The sequence below is a fragment of the Cyprinodon variegatus genome, unplaced genomic scaffold (assembly GCF_000732505.1).
Source record: "Cyprinodon variegatus isolate N-32 unplaced genomic scaffold, C_variegatus-1.0 Scaffold671, whole genome shotgun sequence".
NCBI classification, from domain to species: domain Eukaryota; kingdom Metazoa; phylum Chordata; class Actinopteri; order Cyprinodontiformes; family Cyprinodontidae; genus Cyprinodon; species Cyprinodon variegatus.
This window is the reverse complement of record NW_015151124.1, coordinates 418,477-439,640: the sequence shown is the minus strand read 5'-3', so window position 1 is coordinate 439,640 and position 21,164 is coordinate 418,477. Positions and strand designations below refer to the sequence as shown.

Genomic DNA, 21,164 nt, shown 5'->3' with positions numbered 1-21,164 from the left:
GATTTTCTTTTGAAAAAATCATATTTAACATATATTCATATGAGTTTTTGTGGTGTCCGACCACAAGTGGCTAAATAAGCACATATATTGGGAGCAGGGTTATTGATCCTTTAGATTTTGACTGACAATTTACATGCATAAAAGGAAGAAATGTATAGATTTGAATTGTCCGATTAATCATCATATCTACAATCACAATATCTAGTTTTTCTAAAAAATTAAGCAGTTACAACAAAGACTCTCAAATTTCTCATAGTGTGTTGGTCTGCTAAATGCTATGTTTATGTGTTACCCTCTCATAATAGTCCTGAAAAAGTTTCATCAACTTAAAGTTTTGGTCATAGTTAAAGGTATAGTGGAGGATGTTTTTTTTTCCGGGTCGATTATCAAAATAAGTTTTCCTCCTAATTGTCAATCATTCTGGTGGTATATTTAAGTAAGGCCGTCCTACGTGCTCATCCCCATTTTCATTTACCGGTGGTGAGTCTGACATAGTGGAAAAACTGCAAATCTTCTTTTAGAAAAGTAAGATTGTCTGAGAGATGCAAACACTTTTAAACACAGCCTGCATGAGGAGAAACGGGCTCTCGCATGCATTTAATAGGTGTTCCCTATCTGGAGTGGGTACAGGGTTGTGCATGTGCATTTATTTTTTAATTTTTTATTTTTTTTAGTGGAGATGATGGGTCTTTTCAGAAATATGCAAATAATCCTCCACTATACCTTTATTGTTGACAAAAACGACACTGCTTTCATTAACTAATTAGTTAGCTGGGTCTCCTAATGTCTTGTGGGGGAATTTTTTTTTTAATATGACCCCTTCGCAGGTTTACAACTGGACCATTTCATGTGAATTACTAAACATTCTTCTGTGAGCTGTTCAGAGCTTAAAAATGATAGTATTACTTAACCTTGTCATAAAGCTATCCAGATCTTTACCCCAGACCCATCTTTGTTCCTTAGTTTTGACAATGCTGTTTCCTTAGTAACATACTCAAACAAACCTCTGAGTGTCTCATTCAACAGCTGTATTTATAAATAGATTAAATGGCACACTTCAGGAGTGTCAGAATCATATGAGCTAGAAAAAAATAGCACGCTACACTTTTCAGTTTGGTAGTTTTAATAATATTCAAAAACATGTAATTTCCTTTTCGTTTAATTATTAACTTGTCCTTTTTGTAAAATATTAATAAAAAAGACCAAAGCTGGTTCTTGTAATCTGACAAAACATGATGAAGATACAGGGATTAGAGCAGGGCTATGCACTTTTTCTTCTAGCATCAATAAAAGAAGTGAAAGTTTGGATTTATTTTTATCACTGTTAATATTCTACCAGCTCTATGGTGTTACAGCTCATTAAACTCGCTACTGTTCATTTACTTTATTCATACTGATCTTTTTTTTTTCCAGCTTGGCACAGTGGATGATGACAGTTCAGATAATTTCTACTCCAAGTCAGTCTCACTCAACAAGCAGCAGTGCCAAGTTTTGTTGAGACTCATCCTGAGAAAGACGGGCTGTTTCAGGGCCCGGATCTCTTATAATGATCAGCCACTCAGCAACGGGGAGTTTGACATTATTGTTCTCAGTGGTGAGCTTCCTCTGTACTCTGAACAAAATCTCTTTACTACTCTGTCTTCTGAGCCTAACACCCACATATGTTACTACAGAGAATGAAAAGGCCTCCGTGGAGAAGAACGTGTCCACTCCGGGCATTAGCATCTATTTTGAGGCGTATCTCTACAGTAGTGGTAACTACAGCAATTCCTCCTGGCAGTTACCAGCCTCCTCTCTGTTAGCTCCTCAGAGGAGGCCCTCTATGGGCGAGGAAGACGAGGAGCATGACTCTCCTGTGGAGGGTCAACCAGAGAAAGTGAAGAAACCAAAAAAGGTCTACTGTTACATATCGCCAAAGGTGAGTGCTGTATCCTAATAGTGAACTCTAGTTTTTACACTATTTGTTATAAGATATGTTTGAGTATTGATTTTGGTCGTCTGTCGAACAGCAACTATCTATAAAGGAGTTCTACCTGAAAATTATTCCATGGCGCCTTTTCACCTTTCGAGTATGTCCAGGAACCAAGGTAGGCAAAATAAAGGAAACCTCATATAAGGGTTATTATAGATGTCTTTCTCATGGTAGCCTTTCTTTGCAGTTTACCTATTATGGTCCAGATCCAGTTCATAAGTATTTAACTCTTGTTGTGGATGATGGCATCCAGCCTCCTGTGGAGCTCAGCTGCAAAGACAGAAACATCATGGCTGCCACCTTCATTCGCTTTCTGCACAAAAACATTGGTTTGTCTCACTCTGATAAGGATGTTATTGCTTTAAAATGGATATTAGATGAAGAGTTAAGCAATTAAAACATGTTTTTGTCTTGTCTACAGGAGGCTCTGAAACCTTTCAAGATAAGGTAAACTTCTTTCAACGTGAACTCAGGCACATTCACTCCAAGAAACCTCGCACCAAAACCTGCCTAAAAATCACTCGACATGCTATTCTAGAATCAGTGAGTGCTTTTTTTTAATTTTCTTTGTATATAAAAACAAAAGAAATAATATAAAGTTATAATACCAGCGACTTTGTAAACCTGTGATGAATCTTTTTCTCGTCTGATTTTTTTTTGCAGTCACTAAAGGCAACAAGAAACTTCTCTGTGTCAGACTGGAGTAAGAACTTTGAAGTTGTGTTCCAGGATGAAGAAGGTAGTAAAATGAATTGATAAATAGATAATTTAAATATTTTACAAAAGTGTTCATAGCTCTTAATGTTTTTAACATTGAAAGCCGTTCCTTGAGTGTTTCTTATTTGGATTGTAAGTGATAGACCATCACAAGGTCAAAGGAGCTCATAGCCTGGAAGTGGAAGGAAGCTGATTCATGATTTTTATGTTTTACAAGTTAACATCTAAAACATATGGCCTAGATGGTTTTATGCCTTCATTATTCTCACTGTCCTAATTCATTTTGTTTTTTTTTACTACCAGTAGCTCTCTGAAATTCACTTGGTTGAAGATGTGGTATAAACACAGCTGCTTTGTGAAGGCCTGTGAAGTCCTTTGGATGGCATTATTAAAAAAAACAAACATGACGACATGAAGTAGCAGCAGTCAGTTCAGGGATAAAATGTGGAGAAAAATAGTATTCGATGCTAAATATACAGCTAAGAAAGCAACAGTGGAAACGGTCACTGAGAGGAAGTTATTTTCAATTTAAAATGCATTGATGTCAGTTAACACAGCAGACATGTGCGTCAGTGTTAGCAGCACCATGCTGTATGTAGTTCAGCTGGGATAGTATCGCTGGTAAGAGGCGACTTAAATTATACGGCATCCTGAAGAGCTTTAAAGACTTTAGACTTGCTTGGAGGTTGACAAACTAGCACACACCTACAACCAGAACTGTATGATTTAAATCCAAGGTCACAAAATTGCCTTTAATCTGTGACCAGCAGTGTTTCACTCAGTTATCCTTAAAACATTTCGACAACTATCAAGGACTCTATATAAATTCTGGCAGCTCAGGAACGAGTAAAAGTATATTTGCCTCTGATTTAAGCCTGTGGTTGCCATGACTCCGATGAGTGAGGCATGTTTAGATGGTGACACATTGATAGCCCAGTTAAAGTCATAAGGTATTTTTAAATAGGTTTGTGGTAACACTTAAAATGTAACATTTCTGGTGACTTTTCTAGTTATGAGTGATCTTAAAATATAGTGCAAATTAGAATAGGCATTTTTTTTAACTCTAGATGTGCACAGTTGAAAGAAATTCTAAAAGGGGGAAAAAGTTAAATAAATTAATTGAAAACAATTTAGCCATTTTTTTAGTTTCACCTTTATGGGCTTCTTTGTGTTGGCTTGAGAAATGAATCCCAATAAAATATACTGAAGTTTATGCTCATGACTATACGAAGAACGAAACATTCAAGGGGTATGAATACTTTTGCAAGGTGTAGCGTGTTTGTTTTTGTTTGTGCTGTTAAAGTAAGTCACCAAGTTGACAAACACATGGCTTCCTTCATCAGCTCTCGACTGGGGAGGCCCTCGCAGGGAGTGGTTTGAGCTCATCTGTAAGACCCTTTTTGACACGTCAAACCAGCTGTTTACTCGCTTCAGTGAAAACAACCAGGGCCTTGTGAGTAATTGCTTTGGAATATTTCCACATTAAGACATTACACTCCTAGTTGAGCATTAAAAGGCTTTAGAAGCTACAAAGAAACCATGCTTTGTTTTCAGGTGCACCCAAATGCTGACAGGCCACCCCACCTGCGCCTGAAGATGTACGAGTTTGCTGGTCGCATCGTCGGTAAATGTTTGTATGAATCTGCTTTGGGCGGATCCTACAAACAGCTGGTCCGAGCTCGCTTTACACGTTCCTTCCTGGCTCAGATCATTGGCCTAAGGATGAACTACAAGGTAGGAAGGTCGCTGCTTTTGTTGTTTATACTTCCCTGTCATCTGGGATGTCTCATCACTTTAGCATATTTCACAAAGCCAGGAAACGTAATCTGGTTCTTGAGATTATTTATAGAAAGCCAGTCACCATGTTGTGCTGTTTATATATCCTGCTGTGTTTCAGATGCTCCCCACCCAGTTATCTTATTATCCATTTTTGGAGAAGATCACATAAGTTTGTTTAAAAATTTCATTTTTATGTGTTTTCATTTTGTTTTTCCACATGTAGTACTTTGAGACAGATGATCAGGAGTTCTACAAAACTAAAGTCTGCTTCATCCTAAACAATGACGTGAGTGAAATGGACCTGGTGTTTGCTGAGGAGAAGTACAAGTCAGGCCAGCTGGAAAAGGTGAGGCAACGCTTTGGAAAGGAAGCCCCCTTTTAATCTTAGGTGCAATTTCATCGTAGAAAAAAGCAGTTCACCAGATAAAATAAACCAGATTGCTTGTTTGACAGTGATCTTTTACTTCAGAGGCGGAAAGTTGTAGATTCATACAGTGGAATTTCTCATTTCTCATTACAAAAACAGTTTTAGTCTAAAATTTACTATTAAGTTATAATGTTGAATTTACAAACATCTAGCTGCAATTAATTATTTTATTAAAAAACACATAAATCAGCAGTGTCTTTCTGCTCTTACTGTTCATCTTGCCATAAATGGTACCATATTAAAAAAACTATTTGTTACATGGGTCTAAAGCCAAGAGATGGAATTACTTAATGTAAAACACAAGAAGTCCTGTCACATCAAATGTGACGTAAGACCGCTGTTTTTTTGTTTTTATTATATGTAGATATATATTATTTTTGTTTATTTTTTTGATCTGAAGCTCTGCCCTCCAAAATGTACTAATTATTATGGAGGAAGTATGTGAATCTGCCTTCACGATCAGTCAGCATAATGAGGTGAGGAAAACAATTTAAATGGAGAATGAGATTCTGAATTGCATTAAATCACTTAAAGTGATGTTATTTAATAATTCCTGTAACAGGCATAACAATTAGGCATAACTTTATTTCTTTGGTAAAGAGAATAACACTAAAGTTGTTTTTATCATGGCAGCTATTGGTGGGGAGTGGGAGCATTTTGTCATTAATGACAATGTTTTGGAAGCAAAAGATAATGATAGGCCTCCAAATTTTGATAGCCAAAGGGCTGAATTAGATGATCTCCATAACTGCAGGCCTATTTAAAAAAGTTTTTTTTAATCTTCCTGTTCTGCAGTGATTCGTATCTATCAGAAGTGGCCCATTAAAGGGAGAAATTGTGAACTAGCAACAGAATCATTGATGCATGAGGAGAGTGAATGCAATCCTGTATCGTCTAATCCAACAGATTAACTCCTGTAGCTTAGACTGATGAAGACATTAATCCAAGCTCTGGCAAGAAAGGTGTCAGAATATACAGTGCATCAGGGTTTGCTCCTTAATGGACTTGATAAGCATTCTCATCAATATGTCCATTCTGATCACCATCCATTGCCAAAAACGCCAACAATAAATTAATGTGTGGATCTGCACTACACATCAAAGGATGGACGAGATCTGGTCCTTATTTATCATTATTGATTTACGCCAAGTACTGTTCTAGATTGTAACAGACCATGAACGTTCTTGTATTCAAACAGTATTCCTGATGTCTAAAGCATCTTTAAGCTGGATAAAATACTCGGAAATGATTAATTTAAGGAGCACAACCTAAACCCACCAGAAAAAGGGAGGGATCCACGGCTTCCCCAGATTGAAATCTAAGGCTTCGGCTGCTAATTTATAGGTGCTTGAATGGGTCAGGGCTGTTCAGGCGGCAAAAGGTGAAGCAGACTGTGTTTTTTTGTTGTCTTATGTTGCATCCCTTATTCTTTGAACACAGATCATGATCACCCTGTATGTTATTGTCAACTGTATAGGAAGACAAAGCTATGGCAAAGTTGATACTTAAAGACTAGTTGTCTTTCATTAAAATAAATGACATGGAAGCAGCCATGGTTGCTATGAGGAAAATGGGGCCACATTAGCTGCAGAAGAGATGCTGGCACTGAGAGAAGCACCAAGTTCTAGCCAGTACAGGTACTAGGCCTTTAATTTCCAGGTTTAGCGCCCTGAAACGACCCAGCAACACTAGCCTAGCTAGCCAGACTGGCTGCAATCCATACACAGCGTTTCAGCGTGGGAAGACTCAGGCTCTATGTTGTAAAACTGACTGGGCCAGCATGTAGGGCTGTAGTTTATGCTTCCACCAGAATCATCCAAATTGTAACAGCGCTTTTCTAACTAACAGCCAGAATTGCAGCTGCAACGGAGCAACGTTTTAATGTGGCCTTTCATTATGTCTTCAATGAGCTGATATAGCTTTAACATTTCAATAACTTGTTCCTTTTTTTTTAGATTGTAAAAAAAGATACTAAGAAAACATAAGATTGTAAAAAGATGTATCAACATTTTGCATTTAAGGTTTAGAAAAAAAAATTGTCGGTCAATATGCTCCATCCAGGACACCTCAAGTTGAAAAGTTTGAGTTTTACCTGGTTTAATTTTGTATAAAGTCTTCTTTAAAGTATCTTTGGCTATTATAAATCGAAAAAAATAAACCAAAGGTTTATCGATTTGCAAAATAATTGGTTAATTGCAGCCCGAGTTGAATTATTCTTAAGGTATTTCCTTTATAGTTTTAAACATTGCACAGCGCTTGTGAAACTTATCTGAGAAAGGTGCATAAACCTTACTTAGTTTTAGAACTTATTTTGTGCTTAAATTCCAGTGTGTACTGGAAATGAGAGGAGGGTGCAAGTAAAGTCTCTTAGATTTTCCTAAAGGTTGACCATTGGCTCCTTCCACGTAACAGTTGAACATAGAAAAATCTGTATGTGTAAAATATGGTCTTATAAAGGAGGGTATAACTACTGTTATCGCTTTCAATCACATTATTTAACATCCTAAATGTCCAAACCTCCAAAGAATGTTATTAAAGAGCATGAAAGACATGGGGAGGGAGCTTTTTTTATGTCAGAAATTCTTCTGTTTACTGTTTTCCCCAAAATAAAATAGTCTATTATTATGTATATTATCCCTGCTGCATAAAGGATGTTTTTAAATACATTTACCTGCCTAGTTGCGCATCTTTTTGAGAACTCTGTATGATGGAGAACCTACATTCAGTGCTGTGAAAACATAACTTTTATGGTTACAGGTTTGTGCAACGCTTCGGTTGTGTATATCTAGGTTTATTTACGTCCCAAGTGCAACCAGTTTTGCACTGCCCTTGGATCCGGATGATGTTTACATTTATTATGTTGTCAACAAATCCTGGTGAGAACCGTGTGCTGATAGGTGTATTAAATCCTGCAGAAAAAGTTGTGTTTTTATGAGACTTTTTAATTAATCCTACCCTTTGTCATGCTCTGATTGCAGGTGGTGGAGCTGATTTCAGGGGGAGCTCAGATCGCTGTCACCAATGACAACAAGATGCATTACCTTAACCTTCTTGCTCAGTACAGACTAGCCAGCCAGGTCAGGGATGAGGTGGAACATTTCCTGAAAGGTAAGACAAGATTGTACTTTCTGTACAAGCTGCCTTCATTGAACTTTTCAGTCAGGCCTGTGTCTGTGATGTAACTTCTTAATTCACTGCAGGTTTGAATGAACTGGTTCCAGAGAATCTGTTGGCCATATTTGATGAGAATGAGTTGGAGGTAGGTTTGTAATGTTTTGGGATAAAATCCCAGCATTTCTTTTCTCAGTGGTCATCAGGTAATCATGTATGTTTGGCTTTTTATCCACCCAGTTGTTGATGTGTGGAACGGGGGATATAAACGTCCAAGACTTCAAAGCCCATGCGGTGATTGTCGGAGGATCATGGTACTTTAGAGAGAAGGTACGTTAAGGAACTTCTCTCTCCAGTATTATGTTGCAGTAGGAGGGTGCCGTCTGAGAAAGTCATTTATTTTTTCCTGTTTCTTTTGACCGCAGGTCATGAAGTGGTTCTGGGCAGTGGTGTCCAGTTTCACTCAGGAAGAGCTGGCTCGTCTGTTGCAGTTCACCACTGGCTCCTCTCAGCTTCCCCCTGGAGGATTCAACACACTCTGCCCCTCATTCCAGATCATTGCAGCCCCTACACATAGCACATTACCCACTGCACATACCTGGTGAGTAAAGACGTATAAAAAGAAACTAGCCGTGTGTCTGTTTGATATTGTAGCATCTTTAGTGTATATCCACCGTACAGTAGGTACAACGTATTCACCGTGATAGTATAAGCTACTTTTTCAGGTAATACTATCTAGAGATATATCTTGTTGCTTTAAAATGTGCATGTATGTATCTATGTGTTAGGCTGCTTGAACAAAATGCTTAAAGAATCTTATTTTAGTTTGGTTTTTGAAATCCAAAGACTAACTTGTCTGAAAAATATACCACAAATGTATTATTGCGGTATATCACAATATGCAAAATCCTTATCCGATAGAACAGCCCGGAATGCTATTAATGTTAAGTCTTGTGCATTTAGGCTCTCTCTCCGTAGTATATTTGGACACGCTTGTTGTATAATGCACGATAAAACCTTTTAGCTTTCTCCCTTAGGTGGTCAGAAACTACAACCAACTTTTATTGTTGCCAAAACGGCAGACTTTTTATTGAAGTACTTTCTTCAATAAAACCTTCGCTTTGAGATAAAGATAGAAATAAAGCTTTGATTTACCACCAGCTGTATATATATTTGCCTTTTACCAATATTATTGCTCATTACACGTTTCGCTAATATTTTGCAGCCCTAGTTTGATTCTCCCGTGTCCAAAAGTCGAGAAGCCAGATTTGAATAGCTTAAAAAATAGAGGAAATGGTCAGGGACTGGAGTCTAAATACTGTGAGAGGCCTGGAAAAATAATCAGGACTGTTCTTGAAGAATGCATTCTGGCACTTTGGAAGCAAATCATAAAGAAGTTGGTTAGGGGTTTTTTTAAGGCTCAAATTTTTTTTACAAAACAAAAAAAAGTTGAATGAAAATTTCTAAAGACAGGGTTTCTATATGCTGCATGATCTTTTTTTTTTGGTGGACTCATACTTGTTCCTACATCCTATGTAGACTTGATACAAAGCATGCCACGTGGCCTTTGCCAAAGCAGACATCTCAGGATTACGTTTTAATAAGCAGGGAAGGAAGACTGTATTGGGACTAGATTTTGTCTTAGGAAGTTGTACATCTTGAAAGTTCATAATTATGAAACCATTTTAGATTTAACAAAAATAATCTATGTATGTCCTAATGGATTAATTCTCTGAATTTCTGCATAAAGAATTTGTTAGAGAAGCATTCATACTTCTTAATTCAGTGTATTATTTAGGATTAGATTTGATGGAGCACAAAGTGATGCTTATTTGTAAAGTTTTAAACAACATGCAGCATTTTCAGGTTTGTTTTAAAAATAAAAGTCAGAAAAGTTCAGGTTTACATTATTATTTAGCTCCCTTTGTTCTAATACTCCTTACTTACTAATACCTCATATGCAGGTTTGAGCAAAAGTATCTTTTAAGACTGCTAATGAAGATTCTCAGTCATCCAGGTCATACTGATTCTGTAAAAGTAAAAAAAAAAATCCACTGGACTTGGTTTCCAAGATTTGAAGACGTTTTGCCACCTCTCCGGGAAGCTTTCTCAATTCAAATGTCTGGATCCGCAGTTTGAGTCTATATATAGACCTATACAGAGTTTGAGTCTATATATAGACAAGGCCGGTGAACAATACCTCCTTCACGACCGACCCTTAACAATCATAGACAGGTTTCAGGTATTACAGGAGACAATCCCCCCCTATAACTACAATCCCCTCCTTTAACGACCGACCTTCAGAATCATAGACAGGTTTCAGATATTACAGGCTAACAACGGAACCAAACAACGGTTTCAATTTGCATGTTTCCAAGCAATACAAGGCCTTGTCTATATATAGACTCAAACTCACTCGGATCCAGACATTTGCATTGAGAAAGCTTCCTGGAGAGGTGGCAAAACGTTTTCAAATCTTGGAAACCAAGTCCAGTGGATATTTTTGAACAGATGGATTGTTGCATTACATCCCTGCATTACATCCCTGTAGAGAAGGGAAAGAAGTAGCAGAGCTACGGTGAAAAGCCTCCGATCAAACATGATTTATATGTTTGAACGATTTAGTCAAAGTCAAGATTTTAAAATCTTTGGCATGTGTGGAAAATTGCTGCTTAGAGGTTGTCCTTCTAGTCTGACCAATTTTTAAGCTGAATTATACCACCAAAGGCTGGACTGCGTAACTAACCTGATTTCAACTCCATGTTACTTATTATTATTCCTATTATTGTTTTTGTTTTATGATGGTATGATTTGTATGATTGTCCTTATTTTTACACAATTTACTCATTCAGTTATTCTTTTTAAATATAACACCCAGCAAAATACATTGAAATTTGGAGTTTTAAGCTTTCAGAATATGGAAAGCTAAAGCAGTATGAATCTCTAAGACAATATGTTGATTGTTAACATCATATGGTTCTGTGACTGTCTCCAGTTTTAACCAGCTGTGCCTCCCTACATACGACTCCTACGAGGAACTGCACAAGATGCTGAAGCTGGCTATCAGCGAGGGCAGCGAGGGCTTCGGCATGCTTTGACTCCTTCATCACTGTGGTTCCCCTCATTCACATAAAGACCAGCACTTCTTCACAGCCCAGGTTTCCCGTTTCCTGCATTAATTTCCGCCCAACAGCCCCAACATGTTGGCGGTCCCTATATTTCTCTGTCACGTGTTCAGGATGTCCCCTTAAACTGAATAAAAATAAATGGGACTCGAGTCATATGAACCTGGATGCTACTATTTGTAAATACCATTTAAACTAGAAATAGAAACTTGTGGCCTCGTAAAAAGAAATGTGACATCGGAATCATTTCTGCTTTCCAGAGTTTGCTTTAGCTTAATGCGCTTTGAAAGACATAAGAACAAAGGCCTTGAGTTGTATTGTATAATAATGGCTTCTTTTGCATTTTGCAAACGGAGGAACACTTTAAGTGCAACAGCAGCCTCACCATGCTGTGGGTGACACATCTGCAGCACTTTGGCCTTAAACGATCAGGGACTGATGTGTTTTTATGTAAATATATAAGCTCATTGCTTAAGTTCAAGCACTTGTATAGATTAATATGTACAGAGATTTTCTTTTGACCGTGTTCTTTAAGGAGAAGGGATTTGGTCATTGCTGCATGTATGGTAGGGTTATGCTTTTTTGTTTTGATTTTTTTTTTTGCCTGCCAGAGGTGATAAAGGGGTTTTAAAGTAAGCCAAGTAGTTTCTGTTACCTGTTTTTACCTTATGAAGTTTTGGGAAAATGTATTTTTTGACCCATTTTATCTTTAATACCCTGCCTTATATATTCCCCTGCCTCTGATTGTAACCAGATAGGTGCTTTTGTTAGATAATAGGTCACACTAATAGGAAATAAATTAAGGAAGTTAGTCATCAGCCCCTATATAAGACAATTTATATATATACATGTTTTTATTTTATATTTTATTTGTCATGTCTTTATGGTTTCTCTCAGGATGTCCTCTTCCACCTATGCATCTACAGCTCTGTACATGTCTACCTTCACTTTTCAATCTATAGCCCTATGCTTCCTCTTTCTGGCTAATTTATTGGAGAGCGTTGTACTTTTTGGGAATATATATATTTTTTTCTGTTAAGTTATTGTGAAACTATTTATTTCAAATGCTTTGAGGGTTTTCTGTGCTCTAAGCCAACAGATGTTCTCTGTTTTATTTCTGTGCATAGTTGTTTAAACATTTTTTTCTGTTAATTGTTTACATGATCATTAGTCATTTTGTATTTATATACCTATAGGGGTGTTTGTAGAGCATTAAGTCCACAAGAGGATTGCTTTTTTTTTTTTTTCTGCATATACCCCACAAAAACACTTTGAATGCAGTTTTACTCTTTGCTGGCTTTGGTTTCAGCTTTGCCGCTCAGAGATTTGGCTTTTCAGACAGTGAGAACATTAAGAGTGGCTTCGTTAGCCGGCGCTCTGCCGTGTTAAGAGGTTTGTAACAGTATTTACAGATTTGTTCTGCTTTGGAATGTGCAATGTTTGACCTGATGTACTGAGGGAAGTGCTGAAATGTGAATATTTCATCAGGGTGACATTTCAGGACGATTACCAATGACTGCGTTCGTGTTTATCTGTGAGGATGAGAGGTTTAAGCATTAGTTGTCGTATAAATCTTCTAAACAGATAATAAAATGAAGGAGGTTTACTTTCTGGTTTTATGTTTGTGTTTTTCTTTTCCAAAACATCAACCAGTCGACGTAATGGTTGAATGTTTTTCTGAGTTGAGCCTGAGCGTGACTTTTACTGATGTACATATTGTGAAATATTTGCTCATATTTTTGTGGGGGGAGGGCGGGGGGATCCTGCTTTTTTCCCTTTTTTAATGATGAGCCTCTGCGGATGAATGTGTGAAGATTATCTTGACTGCAGGTCCCTCATGTATTGAAATAAAAATATTGGGATAAACTCGTCTCTGAGCATGTGTAATATTTGGGAGCTTTATGTGGTTTAGAGGTTGGATAAGGCATTAGGTGTATAAAGCATGGACATAAACTGTCGTTTATGACTTCCCCCGAACACTAAATAAGTATAGAGAAGACATGCGTTATAAGTCTTTTTTTTTTTTATTCTAATCCTTTCCTGTTTTTTTTCCCCATCATCCATCCATCCTACCAGCAAACACTGTACCATAGCAGTTTATGCATCCATTCATTTGTCAAGTACTCCTGAAGGTGTCCATCTACCCCTTTGTTCAGCATTATCCATCTGTCAAGTCTTTATTTTCATTAATTGCTCCATCTAGCCAATCGTATATTATTTCCCATTTAGTTCAACATCTTTTTATTCATCCCCATGTCCATTACCTGTCTTCCCATCCTCTTTTTTAGACCTCTATCCTTCATTCTGTAAAATTGGAAAGGAATCTTGTATTTGTTGGATGCAGAAATAATAAAAATATGCAATTAGATGAATATATTGACCACAAGGGGGCGGTGGCTCTACATTCTACATCAGCTCATCTTGATTTTTCTCATCCTCTAGTAGGTCGACAGTTAATGACCATAAATCCTCTTCGGCTAAAGACCAATTTGTTAATCTTTTCAACTCTGTCTGATCCTTTATACACATTTCCCAAATTCAGATTATATAACTACATGGTTTGTGTTGACACCAGCCTTTAAAAGTGTTATGCGTGCAAAGCTGCTTACAGCAAAGTGGAAAACAATTTGGATGCAGGGCTAAGTGGCATAACTGACAGCCATATCAGCACAGGATGTAACAGCAGCCCACTGTTGCTCAACCAAATGTTTTCTTCCTGAGTAAGTGTCTGAAATCATTCTTAAAAAAAAGAAAAATACTTTGCTGTTAACATTCATCTCTCATGGCCCTCTTGCTTGCATTACACCCACATGCTCAAGGGAGGTTTCCATACAGTGTGGTCTGAACACGAACAGCAGCCACTAGAAAGGCATCTTGAAGCACTTGGAGGCAGTGGTCCACTTATTAAGCTTTGGTATGCACCTGTTGATTTACATACTGTCGTCTCTCAAATTCCCCACATTAGGATGTGCAAAAAATAGACCAAAAATCAAACTTATGTTTTGTTTTTAACTGCATGTTAGAGGTTTTACAGCCGAAATAAAACATTGATTTATTTCTGGGCATTACCATGAGCGCCAACAAATGTCTGCAATTTTACTAAGAACATATGACTAAACTTGTTGACTATTCTGGAAACAGCCATTTAGGACTTGGAACCGAGGTTCATGTTTGTAAAAAACCTTGGGGTGTAATGCTCTCCTTCTGACTCAGGCACAATACCTTTTATTAGATGTCCACTGAGTCCTCTAATTTGAAGTAATTGTCTGCAGACAGTGGTGTTCCTCAGGAAAGTGGCATTTCCCTGTACAGCTTTCAGAGCCTCTCCAGCAGCTTCCTCCGAAGCAGCCGTAGGGTCTGTCTGCTTCCCATTTCAAAACTTAGGTCCCTATTATCTGATTGGATACTGCTGATTAACTGCCAACTCGATTGGCTGAAGTTATTCATCATTTGTGCTGATTGGGCCTATTGAGAGACCTGTCCTAATCAGGGCTGATCAGGCAGAGGAGTTTCATCCAGCAGGATGTCTGGATATAAAAGCACATTTTTCTCTTGGTGCTGGTATGTTTGTTAATAATGTGCTTCTGAATCATGTAGAGAAGCTGTAAGAAGCGATAAAACACAGCACCCCTACTTCATCAATGGGATTCTTATACTGATTAGATAGATTTTTTTTTTTATAAAGCACTCCCTAAGGCCTAAAGTACTCATGAAATTCATTAATTCAAATGAATTCCTTCAAGCATAGGGTCTGGCGTTCGTGGAAAACTGGCTTAAAAAAAGGTTAATACAAAAAAAGCTTCAGAAATCAAAATTACATATTAGTTTTCAAGCCAATGGAAAGGAAGGCAACAAGTTGGGTAAAAACGCTCAAAACAAATGAGACTTTGTTGTAATAGAAACGATCACAAAATATAATTTTAAACACACCAAGAGTAGTACATGGAACTGTCAGCAACATGCTGAGATGAATCATTTCTTCAGGAGTTTTATTGAAGATGGCAGAAGAGAAACGTGGAAATAAGGTGAGAAAATCGAAAAACCTGGGATGGAGGCTGATTATGAATTCAGCATTGGGTTGATTTATATCGAAGCATATTGATGCATAAGGATGGTTTAATCCAATACAGCAGCATGATAAGGACTTTATAGACGCTTTATTCATCTAATCAAAATAAAGAAGGGTAAAAATGTCCGCTTTGACCAAACCTTGTGGAGACATGTTACAAAAGACATGATCTCTGACTGCAGTGAAGGTATTGTTGTACAAAAGTGAGGATATTCTGATTTTACAGTGGCAAAAACAAAAAGACAGAGGAAATAAATCATTGAAATTATTAGATCATATAAAAGGAACCCAAAATGTTAATGATAAGTAAGCAGAAAAGGAAAAAAAACATGAGTTTGTGTTTGTCAGTGAAATCCTAATGAAATGTAGAGAAATGTATAATTACAGCAAAATACAGAAATGTTAAAGCGTTGTGAATACTTTTTCCGCATAGTAAAGCTAGCCTGTCCTGCTGAGGCACAAGCAAGCTTAAAAAACTGTGCATATTGAATGTCTGTCAGCTGATGATAGTCTGTGTTCTATATAAGATCCAATGAGGCAGTTTTCCTGCTGGAATTTTCAGCTGTATTATTTCCATGGCCTTTGGAAACGTTGCAGTCTTTAGATTCTCTCTTTAAAGACAGGGCCTCTAATGTGGATTGTCCAAGTGTTTGACAAACTCCAACTCCACCCTTACTGTCAATGGAGTGTCACTAAAGAATACATAAACTGCCTTTGTAGTGGGATTCAACCCTCATTCCTGAAGTGCAGGAACAGATGTCATGAAGACAATTATTTTATATATATGTTGGCTGTTTGAATGGGCAGATTTTAATCCAGACCACACTTTCTCACATGAGAATGCTGTACGGATGTTTATCTTAACCCAAGTATGATTACCTTAGGCATTTGCTATCATTTACCCTTATCTCATAGTTCCCTTTGAACCTTTGATGTTTTCTTTGAAATACCATGAGACTGAATGTTAAGAACCATTATATGAGGAACAGATTTTTCTATTGCTCAGAGGTACATACATTTTAAGTCTTAGTCCAAATCCAAAATCTTATCAACTTTAAATAATATTTTCATTTAAAATTAACATATTCTGTAATGTTTGCATTAGGAAATGCTGCATATCAGGGTTAGTGCTTCTTATAGTTTAATATTAATGGAATTATGTCCATGTTTAGAAGTTTCAATTTATTTAGAATTTCCCTCATCCTCACAAGGTTACAGTGTCTAATGAACTGTATTGAATCACCAAAAAATGCACCAGCAACTTATCAATGAAGTCTCAGAAGAGCCCAAAACAAAAGAACTGCAGACTTTACTCCCTTTAGTTAAAAAAGGTTTGTGATTCATCAATAGGAGGGAGACTGGGCTTATATAGCACCCATGGGAGCTTTCCAAGATGAACCACTGCTGACCAAAACAAACACAAGGGCCTGTCTCACATTGGGTAAATAGACTGTGTTTACCATGACTTTCGATACAGAAAAAAAAAAATACCAGCATAAGAGATAATTCCCAAAGGCAACAAAAAAAGACACATTTCCATTTATAGGACACTTCCTGGAACTTTACATGAAAATGGTTGCAAAGCTAGTGATTAGGTCTATGGGCTAAATACATTTCATAAATAGCTAGCTTGGTTTTTATTGCTTTAGTTTACTCAGTTTTACACAGTTTATATTTAATCAGGTTATCTATGTCTGGATATTTGTTCAATAAAATGAACTCTCACTGTGCAATAACACATGCTGAACTCCTTTGTTCCCCAAGCTGTACAACTCCTCACTTGGGGGAAAGAGGAGGTGATAGGAAAAGGGACAAGGGTCAGCACCCCTCCCCTTTGGACATCTTGTCCAAACATTACCTATTGTCACTCATGTGCAATATTCTTCTCTCTCACTGTGCAATAACACATGCCAACTGATGTGTAGCCTGTGTAATTTTTTAAACTTATTTATAAGGTCAATAATTAAGTGCAATAATCCAAGTAAACTAATTTGTAGTCTTTCCTTAGCTCTCTACTCTGCAGGCATTCTTATATGTAAGGGAAACATATTCCAGGACATTACAAGTTTTTTAATGATCTCTTCTACTATATACACTCTTTTTATAATATCTATTGTATTTTGATCTTTAATGGCATCTTGCTTTAACTCTTTTGTACTCTATAGAAACTACTGGAACCAGAATTTCCCTGAAGAATAAATAAAGGGATAAATAAAGTTGAGTCTAGGTCTAAGGGCAAGTATTATTCATAATTAAAACTAAAATAAAGTTTTAAAATTTTAGTATATGCATTTTACCCTTAATATAGCACCCAAATACTAAACCATTGATGCTGCATTTATAATGTAACACCAGTGACAACTTAAAAAGGAAAAAATGGTTTCTCTGTTATAAATTATTATGTCGATTGACTCAGAGTATGACACAGCAACCATTCCCCACCTAATGACCTAATTTGAGTTTTGTGTCAGTTTCATTCATTGCAGAAAAACTAAACATTTTTGTTTAGTGGAGATTGACTTTAAAAGTGCATTTTCCTTAACTCAAATGAGGTTTTATTCATTAATGCTTTCATCACATGGAGGATAAGGTTCGAAGATGGATTTCACAGACCACAAACTTGCAAAACACAACAATAGTAGCCACATCTGGTCAGCACATGTGCAACTTTTCAGTTTCTACATCAGCAAAAAAAAGCAGGTACAAGTTTGTTTACAGCACAAAGACCCATACTGCATTTACCTTTGCATGGTGAGTTGCGAGAAAAACACTTTGAAGAGAGATACAAAAACTGGACATATTGTCGTTTTTATTTAGACATTTACGATGCTGAGATAAAGTATTTACTTTCTACAGATTTCCTATGCCATTTTTACTTTGTAACACTTCAGTGTTCCTGATCATAAATACAGGTTTAATATCTTAAGATGACGGTTCCCCTCTATAAAAAAGGAGACCAGCAGCCTCCCCTGGAAGGCCTATGACAGGGTGATGGAGTGGAGTCCAGCTGCTTCCCAACCAATCCACATGTGTTTTGTGGACCCGGAGAGTGCATATGAGTGGCCCTTTACTAGGTGCCATCCGATCACTAATCAAGCAAAACAGGAGTTTGGTCCTTTTTGCTGACATTAAGTCAGACCTCTTCCTGACACGTTTGACTCCAGCTTGGCTGTCCTCTGTCGCCGGTCCTGATCATAACCTTTATCGACAAGATTCCTAGGCACAGCCAAGGGCCGGAGGGGTTTGGGTTTGATGAACAGCTGTTTTTGTCCCTGCTTTTTGCAGATGACGTGGTGCACTGGCCAGTGTTGTGCCAGTTCCTAATTAAAAAGCACAAGCTCAAAATTCAGTTCACACAGATAAAAATTAACAAGCTCACATTTATAGTTCACTTTTTCAAAAAATGAACTAAGTTCACAAACCTATAAATTGTCATGATTTGTTTGTGGAAAGATGACCCAAAATGCAGAGGCAGGGAGGCAGAGGTGAATTTCTTGTGGGTTTTATATAAGGTAAACAGAAAGCAGAGGCAGGAAATCCAGAAATCCAAAAATGAGAAACTAAGTCAAAACAAACCAGAAACCATGGAGACATCAGGGGGGTTCAATCTAGGAGAGGAAGGCTCAGAGAGACGAAGTTGGAGGAAGTAGATGAGGTTAGACGAGGACCCAGCAAAGAGGAACTGGAGAGAGAGGGGTTTTAAAGAAGACTGAGACTAAGAGAGGGCTAATGAGGAAACTGGGAGCAGGTGTGCACAGAACAAGAGAGGGAAAGAGTTACGGAGAAAGGAGAACATAAGAGGGCGGCAGAGTGACAAACAATAGAAACCTGGAAGACTGGAAATAACAAAATAATTATTAAACCATTGGGACTGTAAAACATGGAAAAACTAAACACTTGAAAAGAAAACATAACAAAACCAAGAACAGGACAGTAACTGGAAAACCCCAAAGAAAACAGCAAAATAAAAATAAAACCACTAACACTAGAAAGCAAGGAGTAAAGCAAGACTGAGCACTTAAAAGAAAATATAACAGAACCAAGACTAAGACAGTAACTGAGAAAAAAACAACAAAGAACTCAATAAACTAAGAGTTAACCCAGTAAAACTAGAAAACAAGGAGCACTGCAAAACTGGAATCAGAAATACAAGGTTACAAGTCTGAAATGCACAGACTAGGGCAGTGTCCAAGTGTCCACCCTAATCACTATATAGGGCACTATACATTGGTTATGCCATTTTTTAAATCAGTGTGAGAACGTCTAGTGGATGAAATATTAGTGGACTCAAAATTTTTCACAATACACCTTGAAAATGAATGATCATCAATGGACACTAGACGAGCAGATATATCCCGGAATGCTTTGTGCAGAAAGCTCTTCTTGCAAAGCATTATGATACTTGCTGTCATGGCGGCATGCTGTCGCCATAGGATGTCACTACCTGACAGCTGCAACTGATTACAAAGATGGCACGGTGGAGGCGGAGTTACATGACCGACAGGGAGTGTAAAAGTATTGATCATCTGTCTGAGCGTTCATTTAACTGAGTTCACTATAAAGTCCACTATAAGGTCCCTGCTCTATACAGTGATTGAGGGATCTAGGGGTTAGGGCAGACGTTCGGACACAGCCCTATACTAGCAGTAGACATGCTGGTCTGTCATAATGTTTGCCGCACTAAGTGCCGTAAAATCTGACATTATCCAGGGAAAAATGTTAGCAATTGAAGGTGAACTTGAGCTGTGTGTATGGCTCATTATTCTCAGAGTAAACGTCACTCTCATTCATGTTTGTTACTTCAGAACTGTTCGAGTACAGTTCACCGTTCACTAAAAGTATTAAATTATTCCATGAATGCCTTTCATTGAACGTGTTAATGCACAACACTGGCACTAGCAGTTTGCAGCTGAGTGTGAAGCACCTGGGATCAGTCTTAGTCCGAGGCCATGGTTCTCCACTGAAAAAAGGTGGCTCGCCCCCTTCAGGTGGGAGAAGAGTTCCTGTCTCAAGTGGTGGAGTTCAAGTATCTTGGGGTACTGTTCACAAGCGAAGGAAAAATGGAACAGGAGATCGCTAGACAGATTGGTACCGCTGCTGCTATAAAGCAGATGCTGCACCAATCATTGTGCTAAAAAGACAGCTGAGTGAAAAGGCAAAACTCTTGATTTACAATCTACATTCCTACCCTTAGCAATTGTCATGAAACCTGAAAAATGACAGAAAGAATGATATCCAGGATACGAGTGGCTAATATGAGCTTTCTCTGTGGGTAATCCCTTGAAGATAGGGTGAGGAGTTTGGTCACCTTAGAGAGCCTCAGAGTAGAGCCACTTTGGAGGTGTTTAAGACCCGTCCTATCAGGAGGAGGCCTGGCCCAGGACGCTTGGGTTGAGCTGGGTCTCTCTCTGCTTGTCTGGGAATGCCTTGGGCTTCCCTAAGCAAAGCTTGAGGAGGAGACTGCTTCCTCTATTATCCAGTCCCGAAAAAGGAGAAGATGACAAGTATGAGTACATCTCAGGAGTAACCAGATACAAAATCCAGTTTCTAAATGATAACTTATTTTATTGAGTGAACAATACTAATCAACCCAACATCACCATAAGAGAAAAAAAAAATCAGCCAGTAAATATAATTACTAGTGCTACCATCGACTAAATAGCAATGCTTGTGTAAAAAGACAGGGGTTATTTTGGTTGTCTCTTCTTTATAGACTTATCCATGGTGCTTTTTTTGTACAAACAGAGGATTGAGAAAGCCTCTCATTCAGCCAACATAACTGCAACCAAACACTTTATCCCTCCCCTGATATGTCAGACCTTCAACAGTATCTTCAGCCATCACTGATTTACAGAAGGATTTTCTTGCTAATCTTGCACTGTGCACACCACAAGGGAGGTACTACTTCCCACTGACTGATTTGCAAGTAAGCAACAGAAACACCTTATTGCTTCAACTCACAGA

The 21,164-nt window shown here is 37.8% G+C and overlaps 1 protein-coding gene across 2 annotated transcripts in view; it reads left to right on the top strand.

Moving 5' to 3' along the window:
- Positions 1-12,900, top strand: part of arel1 (apoptosis resistant E3 ubiquitin protein ligase 1) — a 20,110-nt gene extending 7,210 nt beyond the window's left edge. For both annotated transcript variants that reach the window (XM_015394095.1, XM_015394096.1), the window contains exons 9-22: positions 1,414-1,594; positions 1,674-1,918; positions 2,010-2,087; positions 2,160-2,301; positions 2,394-2,515; positions 2,636-2,711; positions 4,033-4,142; positions 4,244-4,423; positions 4,692-4,814; positions 7,874-8,003; positions 8,096-8,154; positions 8,247-8,336; positions 8,432-8,607; positions 11,002-12,900. In XM_015394095.1, coding sequence (XP_015249581.1) covers positions 1,414-1,594; positions 1,674-1,918; positions 2,010-2,087; positions 2,160-2,301; positions 2,394-2,515; positions 2,636-2,711; positions 4,033-4,142; positions 4,244-4,423; positions 4,692-4,814; positions 7,874-8,003; positions 8,096-8,154; positions 8,247-8,336; positions 8,432-8,607; positions 11,002-11,104 — 1,815 coding nt within the window. In that variant the 3' untranslated portion in view covers positions 11,105-12,900. The remainder of the gene's footprint in view (positions 1-1,413; positions 1,595-1,673; positions 1,919-2,009; positions 2,088-2,159; positions 2,302-2,393; positions 2,516-2,635; positions 2,712-4,032; positions 4,143-4,243; positions 4,424-4,691; positions 4,815-7,873; positions 8,004-8,095; positions 8,155-8,246; positions 8,337-8,431; positions 8,608-11,001) is intronic.
- Positions 12,901-21,164: the final 8,264 nt, after the last annotated feature.